The sequence below is a fragment of the Curcuma longa genome, chromosome 20 (assembly GCF_044706935.1).
Source record: "Curcuma longa cultivar G26 ecotype Majalengka, Jawa Barat chromosome 20, ITB_CL_G26_1.1, whole genome shotgun sequence".
Classification (NCBI taxonomy): domain Eukaryota; kingdom Viridiplantae; phylum Streptophyta; class Magnoliopsida; order Zingiberales; family Zingiberaceae; genus Curcuma; species Curcuma longa.
This window is the reverse complement of record NC_133880.1, coordinates 1,597,283-1,606,185: the sequence shown is the minus strand read 5'-3', so window position 1 is coordinate 1,606,185 and position 8,903 is coordinate 1,597,283. Positions and strand designations below refer to the sequence as shown.

The 8,903-nt window shown below is 42.5% G+C and overlaps 2 protein-coding genes across 2 annotated transcripts; one reads left to right on the top strand and one right to left on the bottom strand.

The window, feature by feature from the left end:
* Window positions 1-609: 609 nt before the first annotated feature.
* LOC141813349 (putative phosphoribosylformylglycinamidine synthase, chloroplastic/mitochondrial) lies at window positions 610-5,774 on the top strand. Its single transcript, XM_074701300.1, has 3 exons — window positions 610-970; window positions 1,074-5,275; window positions 5,373-5,774. Exons 1-2 carry the CDS (start codon window positions 905-907, stop codon window positions 5,268-5,270), a joined length of 4,263 nt encoding a protein of 1,420 aa, XP_074557401.1. The 5' UTR covers window positions 610-904; the 3' UTR covers window positions 5,271-5,275; window positions 5,373-5,774.
* Window positions 5,775-6,146: 372 nt separating this feature from the next.
* LOC141813979 (pentatricopeptide repeat-containing protein At5g15300-like) lies at window positions 6,147-8,085 on the bottom strand. Its single transcript, XM_074701983.1, has one exon. It carries the CDS (start codon window positions 8,083-8,085, stop codon window positions 6,148-6,150), a length of 1,938 nt encoding a protein of 645 aa, XP_074558084.1. The 3' UTR covers window position 6,147.
* Between the last annotated feature and the right edge of the window lie 818 nt (window positions 8,086-8,903).

The following is an 8,903-nucleotide window of genomic DNA, read 5'->3' as shown; positions in this document are numbered from 1 at the left end:
ATGCAATAATTTTATTTAGGATATAAGAGTTATAAGCAACAAAATAAGATGAAATGTTCTTTTAATTGTTTTTAATAAGATATTTTTTTAACACTAATAAAGATAAAGGTAAGACATGAAATTATAGCTAGATGATAACACAATGTAATCTGAGCAAGAGAAACAATTATAATTAGATTTATTCTTCAAAAAGATTTTATTTTAATCTAAGAAAGGCAACCAACTGTTACTAGATTTATTCCTAAGATATTTTATGGTTACTATTAACATTATAAATAAAATTAATGGAATAAATTATTGCTGAATTAGTGACGGGATGATTAATAGGTACCATGCATATATAGATAAATAAAATTAAAATTTGAATAAATTATAATTTATATTAATAAATTTATGTCAGATTAAATTACCTGATAATTTAAATCATAAATCCATCTCTAACTGAAGTCTCAAATATATTATATCTCTCAATGAATTTGGAAATTAAATTAATCTAAATATTTAAATAGAAATGGTCGGAACACAAGATTTTTTTCTTTCTTTCTTTTTCTGATCATCCCGTAAATAAATTGCCTCCCAGCCGCACCTCTTTTAACTCCCTCGCCGCCTCCTGCCCCTTCCCTCTTTCGTCGCCGACCTGCTCCCCAAACGCCCGGCGCCGGCGATCACTTGCGCCTGACTCCCTCGTCCTCCATCGCCTCCGCCGGCAACCGTTGGCTCGGTTTACTGGACCCTAAACCTACCTTATGTCTTCTTCTCCACTTTTTGCAAAACTCTTTTTAACTAGTGGATTGCGATTTTTATTCTGATTTGAGGATTTATGATCCCTTATTGCCCGTCCCTTTTATCAAGGTTTATTTTGTCGATCGGTAAATCTATTTTCTTGGCTACTTCAGTGGTCTAAATGGTTGTTCTGGGGGATACGGCTACAACTGGTTTCTCGCGCCTCCATGCTTTCTGCGCTAGTACGGTGAGCATCCTTGATTTTGATTCTCGTGGATTTCATCGCTTCTTTCCTTGTGGATCTTTCCATGTGTTTGCATTTTGAAAATATTTCGCTTTTCTTCTTTCAGGGAAGGGAAAGGTCTGGCCATTTTAGGCATAAGCACTGCCAACCTAGTAGGTGCCACCTTATTCGAGGTGGCTCGAATCGTTGGCATGGCCATGGATTGTCATTTGGTAGAGTTTTGACGCCAAAGTTCTCGTTATTGTTGAGTCGAAGAGATGCTGTTTCGAAAGGCCCACAGAGTTCATTAGTAGAGGAATCTGATGCACTAGGAGTATACCAGGAAATCATTCATTTCTTCCGCCGTCCACTACTTCATGACAGTGCTATTGCAGAGCTGCTGAGGCAGGTCCAAGTAAAGGTTTCAGGTGACATTGTTGAGATAAAAACTGAAATTTGTTTCAATATTGGTCTTGATGGTGTACTGTCAGCTGAGAAACTCGGAACGCTTAAGTGGATTCTGCAGGAGACATTTGAGCCTGAGAATTTTCAGGCAGAGAGCTTTCTTGAAAAAGAAGTTTCCATAGATGCTGGTACCATAATTGTTGAAGTTGGACCTCGCATGTCCTTTACTACAGCATGGTCAACTAATGCTGTATCAATTTGTCAAGCATGTTCCTTAACAGAAGTGACTCGTATGGAGCGGTCAAGAAGATACCTTTTGCGTCTTAGGAAAGGAAGTAAGCCACTGGAGGAGCACCAAATCAGAGAGTTTGCATCAATTGTTCATGACAGGATGACAGAATGTGTTTATCCAGTAAAGCTTACTACATTTCACACTAGTGCTACTCCTGATCCGGTTATAGTGATTCCTGTCATCGAGAGGGGAAGACAAGCATTGGAAGAGATTAATCTAAAGATGGGCCTTGCTTTTGATGAACAAGATATTCAGTACTACACCAGGCTCTTTAGAGATGACATTAAGAGGAATCCTACATCAGTTGAACTCTTTGATATTGCACAGTCAAACAGCGAGCATAGCAGGCACTGGTTCTTCAATGGGAAACTCATTATAGATGGTGAGACAATGGGCAAAACACTTATGCAAATAGTGAAGGGCACTTTAAAGGCAAACCCAAATAATTCTGTGATTGGATTCAAGGACAACTCAAGTGCCATCAAGGGGTTCACAGTATCCCAGTTGCGGCCAGCATCACCTGGAGTGACATCTCCCCTTCACAGTATGATCCGTGAGCTAGATGTATTATTTACTGCAGAGACACATAATTTTCCTTGTGCTGTAGCTCCCTACCCTGGAGCAGAAACAGGAGCTGGAGGCCGCATAAGGGATACACATGCTACTGGACGGGGATCTTTTGTTGTGGCTTCTACAGCTGGCTATTGTGTTGGTAATCTTCATATTGAGGGAGCCTATGCACCATGGGAAGACCGATCTTTCACATATCCTTCAAATTTAGCTTCTCCTTTACAAATTCTAGTTTCTGCAAGCGATGGAGCATCTGACTATGGCAATAAGTTTGGAGAGCCTCTGATTCAAGGTTACACAAGAACATTTGGTATGAGACTTTCGAATGGTGAGCGACGTGAATGGCTGAAGCCTATAATGTTTAGTGGAGGTATTGGACAAATTGACCATGCACATGTATCAAAGGGAGAGCCAGAAGTTGGAATGCTTGTTGTCAAGATCGGAGGTCCAGCTTATCGAATTGGAATGGGAGGTGGTGCTGCTTCAAGCATGGTCAGTGGGCAAAATGATGCAGAACTAGATTTTAATGCAGTGCAGCGAGGAGATGCTGAGATGGCTCAGAAGCTATATCGTGTAGTCCGTGCTTGTGTTGAAATGGGGGATAAAAATCCTATTATTAGCATCCATGATCAAGGGGCTGGGGGAAATTGCAATGTTGTAAAAGAAATTATCTATCCTGAAGGAGCTGAAATTGATATCCGTTCTATAGTTGTTGGTGATCATACCATGTCAGTTCTAGAGATTTGGGGTGCAGAATACCAAGAACAGGATGCTTTGTTAGTTAAACCAGAGAGCCGGAGTTTGTTGCAGTCTGTATGTGACAGGGAAAGGGTTTCTATGGCTATTATTGGTACAATCAATGGTAGTGGGCGAATTGTGTTAGTAGATAGCTTGGCTATTGACCATTGCAAAACAAATGGGCTTCCTCCACCACCGCCTGTTGAGAATCTTGAACTTGAAAAGGTGCTTGGAGATATGCCACAGAAAATCTTTGAGTTCAAGCGAGTACCTACAATGGTGGAGCCGCTAGATATTGCACCTGCCACTACATTAATAGACTGTTTGAAGAGGGTCTTGAAACTACCTTCAGTTTGTTCTAAACGTTTCTTAACGACAAAAGTTGACAGGTGTGTAACAGGACTTGTGGCACAACAACAGACTGTAGGTCCCCTCCAGCTACCACTTTCTGATGTTGCTGTTATCGCCCAGTCTTATACAGATTTGAGTGGTGGTGCTTGTGCAATAGGAGAGCAACCACTGAAAGGTTTGTTGAATCCAAAAGCTATGGCAAGATTGGCTGTTGGTGAAGCATTGACCAATTTAGTTTGGGCAAAGGTTACATCTCTCGGAGATGTAAAGGCCAGTGGTAATTGGATGTATGCTGCGAAACTTGATGGAGAAGGAGCAGCCATGTATGATGCTGCTATGTCTCTCTCAGAATCCATGATACAACTGGGTATAGCCATCGATGGGGGAAAGGATAGTCTTTCTATGGCAGCAAATGCAGCTGGTGAGGTTGTCAAGGCTCCTGGTAACCTGGTTATTAGCACATATGTAACTTGTCCTGATATAACGAAGACTGTAACTCCTGACCTAAAGCTTGGAGATGATGGTATTCTTTTACACATTGATCTAGCAAAAGGACATCGGCGGCTAGGTGGATCTGCACTTGCACAAGCATTTGACCAAGTTGGCGATGAGTGCCCTGATCTTGAAGATGTGCTATACCTGAAAAAGGTGTTTGAGGTTGTTCAGGAACTCCTGAGTGAGCAATTAATTTCTGCTGGTCATGACATTAGTGATGGTGGGATTATTGTTTGTATTCTCGAGATGGCATTTGCTGGTAATTGTGGTGTGCAATTGAACTTGAGTTCCAAGGGCCATGGCCTTCTTCAAGTATTATTTGCGGAAGAGCTCGGTCTTGTTCTTGAGGTCAATTCACTACACGCTGACAAGGTTATTCAAAAACTCAAAGCAGTTGGAGTTACTGGTGAGATAATTGGAAATGTTACTGCTACGCCAACTATGGAGTTGTCTGTTGATGGAATCAAACTACTGAAAGAAGAAACAACTTTCCTTAGGGACTTGTGGGAGGAGACAAGTTTTCAACTCGAGGGATTGCAAAGGCTAGCTTCTTGCGTTGAATTGGAGAAGGAAGGTCTAAAGCATAGGCATGCACCTTCGTGGTCATTGTCATTCACTCCAAAGTTCACTGATGAAAAGCTGATCCTTGCTCCTTCAAAACCCAGAGTAGCTATCATTCGAGAGGAAGGTAGCAACGGTGATAGAGAAATGTCGGCAGCATTCCATGCTGCTGGATTTGAACCTTGGGATGTAACAATGTCAGACCTTCTGCATGGACAAGTCTCTCTGAACAAGTTTCGTGGTATCGCATTTGTTGGTGGCTTTAGTTATGCTGATGTACTTGATTCAGCAAAAGGTTGGTCTGCATCAATTAGATTTAACCAGCCTCTGCTGCAACAATTTCAAGATTTTTACCACCGCCCAGACACGTTTAGCCTAGGTGTTTGCAATGGGTGTCAACTGATGGCCCTTCTTGGATGGGTGCCTGGCGCTGATGTGGGAGGATCCCTTGGTTATGGTGGAGACATGTCACAACCAAGGTTCATTCACAATGAATCTGGCCGATTCGAGTGTCGCTTTACAAGTGTCCAGATTGGAAAGTCCCCCGCCATGATGTTTGAAGGTATGGAGGGTAGTACATTGGGTGTCTGGGCAGCTCATGGTGAGGGAAGAGCATACTTCCCTGATGACGGTGTTCTAGATCGTGTTCTGAAGTCTAACCTGGCCCCTCTACGGTATTGTGATGATGATGGCAGCATATCGGAGGCTTATCCTTTCAATCCAAATGGATCTCCACTCGGAATTGCTGCACTTTGTTCTCCTGACGGAAGGCACCTTGCCATGATGCCGCATCCTGAAAGGTGCTTTATGATGTGGCAGTTCCCATGGTATCCGAAGGAATGGGACGTCGACAAGAGAGGGCCTAGTCCATGGCTACGCATGTTTCAGAATGCTCGCGAATGGTGCTCTTGAAAGAGGTGCACATATCCTAATCCATTTATGTCGTGTTTCTATCTTTATTGCTCGGTTCACCCTTTGATTTGTTACTGAGCTTGCTTTGATGCTCTTCTGCAGGGCTTGAGCAGACATCTTCTGTTAGATGATAATGAGTTAATGATAGAGCTTCATAATTTCTTGAGATGCCTCTCTTTATCTGAGTTTAGTTCGGATGACATCTTTTGAGTACAATTGTTGGATAAGACTTAGCCCTTTCATGGAACTCTTTCTTCTTAAACTTGTTTCTCTTACAAAAAATAAGATCAAAATTGCAGCTTGATTACTGCTATTGCACTGTCCCACCTAATCTGTGGGTTGAACCTCTAATGCGTTACTTGTGGCTTGTTGAGTTGATCGTTTACTTTTCTGTGTAATCCTGTGTGTTCAATTGACCTGTAACACATAACAAGGTTTGAAATTAATAATTTTGGATGTAATGTAAATCCTCATATGTGCAATTTTAATTGTTTTCTTCTGTTTTTTTTTTCAGTGAAAGGCCGCATGATGATTGCTTAGAAAAAAAATCGTTAAAATTTAATCTGTAATTAGGAAGTGGTAAATCAATCTATTTTAATGTCTTCTAGGATGTAATAGTGATATAGTGTTTTACTATAAATTATTAATACAAAGTGTGGGTACGTTTTATTATAGTTTGATTAATCCTCCTAATTAAATCTAATAAATATAGTTGAGAAAATACAAAATTAATTCTAAACTTGATTTTCCATTTATAATAACAAATTAAAGAAGTTCTAATAATTGAGAAATCTCGTGCCAATGCAGCAATAGTTTGATAAGAATAGCGAATGAATCTCAGAGTGATCAAGTCATACTGTACTGATTTCCCTAATTTTCAATGGTTGTACAATGACAACTTGATGTTGCTACCCATCTCACACAACATAGAGAGGATCATGTTTTTCTTACCAGCTGAGCCATTGTTCTCCAAGACACTGCTCGCTAAGCTAAAACCTACACCATTTTGTAAATTATTCTTGTTCATCATCTCCCTTAACTTCACTACATCATCCCATTTGCCTTGTGCTGCATACATATTAGATAACAATATATATGGTCCAATCTCTTGAGATTTCATTTCGATCAACTTCTTGCCGATAATCTCCCCGAGCTGCCAGTTGCAGTGAGTGCTGCAAGCTGACATTAGAGCCCCCAACAAGGCTGGCACTGGCTCAATTGGTAGTCCGTCAACTAGTTTCTTTGAGACGCTCAAGAAGCCAGCTCGACCAAGAAGATCCAACATGCAACCAAAATGATCTGGCCTAGGTTGAATCTTATACATGCGAACCATACGATCAAAGCACCACCATCCTTCCATTATCATTCCCCCATGGGCACATGCACTCAGAATGCACACAAACGTAGTCTCGTTGGGATCTTGCCCCGTCTTCTCCATTTCGATGAACAACTCGAGAGCCTTCTCACCATTGCCATGCAAACCGTAACCAATAATCATAGAGTTCCATGTGGCTACGCTACGCTCTTCCATCGAATCAAAGACTTCAGTAGCTAAACTCATATCTCCACACTTGGAATACATATTTACGAGCGCAGTTGAGAGTAAAAGATCAGGCTTGATTGTTTCAGACCTGTCCATGATCAACGAATGAATCCATTTTCCCCGAACAAGATCGCCTAAATGTGCACAGGCTGTGAGGACACTGACAAAGGTGGCCTTGTCGGGTTTCGCATCTTCCATTGCAATCATACTATCAAACAACTTCAAACATTCTCGATAATCTTTGATACGAGAACAAAGAGCCAACATGATATTCCAAGACACCAAATTCTTGATAGGCATCTTATCGAAAAGCTGCCTAGCAGCTGCAATTTCCCCCTTCATGGCATAACCATCGAGCAAAGTGTTCCATGTAACAGAATCCCTCTCAGGCATTTTTACAAAGAGATGATTTGCTGCATCCATTTCTCCAACCCCGGTATGACCTGCAATCATCACATTCCAGGTGACCAAATCCGTCTCAGGCATATGATCGAACAGGCTGCGAGCAGAGTCAACCATCCCATTCTTGATGTACCCATCGATCATGGAATTCCAGGTGACAATATCTGAATCGAGGCCTAAATCGAAGAGCTTTCTGGCGGAGTCGACATCGCCCAGAGAGGAGTACATGTGGATGAAAGAGTTTCGAACGTACAAATCGAACTCGAAACCCAGTCTCGAAGCCAGGGCGTGGATGCACAGGCCTTCTCGAGCAAGTCCAAGCTCCGCGAGTAGCTTTGCGAGGAGTGGAAAAGTAAAGTGGTTGGGAGGAACTGAGGAAGGAAGCGCGTAGCGGCGGAAGAAATCGAGGGCTTGATGGGCCTGATCGAAGTTGATATAGGCGCGGAGGATGATGTTGGAGAGGAAGGCGTCTGGGTCGTCCACGCCGGAGAAGAGAGCCACGGCGAGGGGGATGGAGGACGGGGAGGCGCAAAGGGGCTTGACGACGCGGCCAGCAGCGAGGCGGTGGCGAGAGAGGCCTGATATGACGATCTGCGCCAGGATCTGAGAGAATCGAGGGGTGGAGGCGGGGCCGGATGCTTCGAGCGCGCGGAGGAGAGGGTGGCTGAGCTTGAGAGGAGGCGGCGGATGAGAGTCATCGCCGACGGGGATGGAGGCGGCGACGGAGGAGGAGGGAGGTTGGGGGAGATGATGGCGGTCGTCATCGGGCCATACGTGGGCGGGGAGACGGCTTCGGTTGCGGAGGGATAGGAGAAGGTGGTCGAGATCGCGAGACGATGGTCGGGCCGCAGCTTTGAGTTTAACAGTCATTTTGCATTTTTCGGCCAAAAGATTGCATTTTTATTACAGTTGTGGAACGAGAGAGAGAGAGAGAGAGAGAGAGAGAGAGAGAGATTAACACAATGGTGAAAATTAGAGCGGTCAAACGGCCAACCCATAGCGGGGCGGGCTAACCCATGACGGATCCATCATTTGGCGGGGCGGGGCGGGCTAACCCACCATTTGGCAGGTTGAGAAATCTCCAACCCAACCCAACTCAAGGCGGGTCGCGGATTAGGTTCCAATCTGTTAAAAAATAAAAAAATATTAAAAATATTAAAAATTTTAAGTTTGAAGTATAATTTAAATTGATTAAGTTGAAAGTTTTAAGTTTGAATTATAATTTTTAAGCTTAAATTGTATTTTAAATAGATGAAACACACTAATTCATTAAGTTTTATACTTTAATTTTAAATTTTAAAATAAATAAATAAACTTTCTCAACCCGCGGGCCAACCCAAGCCCGCCGCGGGCCAACCCACGTGGATCGCGGGCCTAGGCGAGCCAACCCACCTCAACCCATCTGTGATGGGTTGATAAAATTTCAACCTAATCAGCCTAAATTACTTGGCGGGGCGGGCCTAACCCAATTTGACGGCTATAGCGAAAACGGGAAGGGAGAATGAATTGAATATTGTCTTCCTTGATAATTATCAATGATTTTGATGATTTTATTTAGTTGATTTTTAATTTTAAATATTTCATTCACTTGTGTGATAGGTGTAATTTGTCATCTTAGCGGTTACATACACGATCAACTCTATAATTATCTATAAAATGGTAAATCAAAAAATTACAATTAATCACAA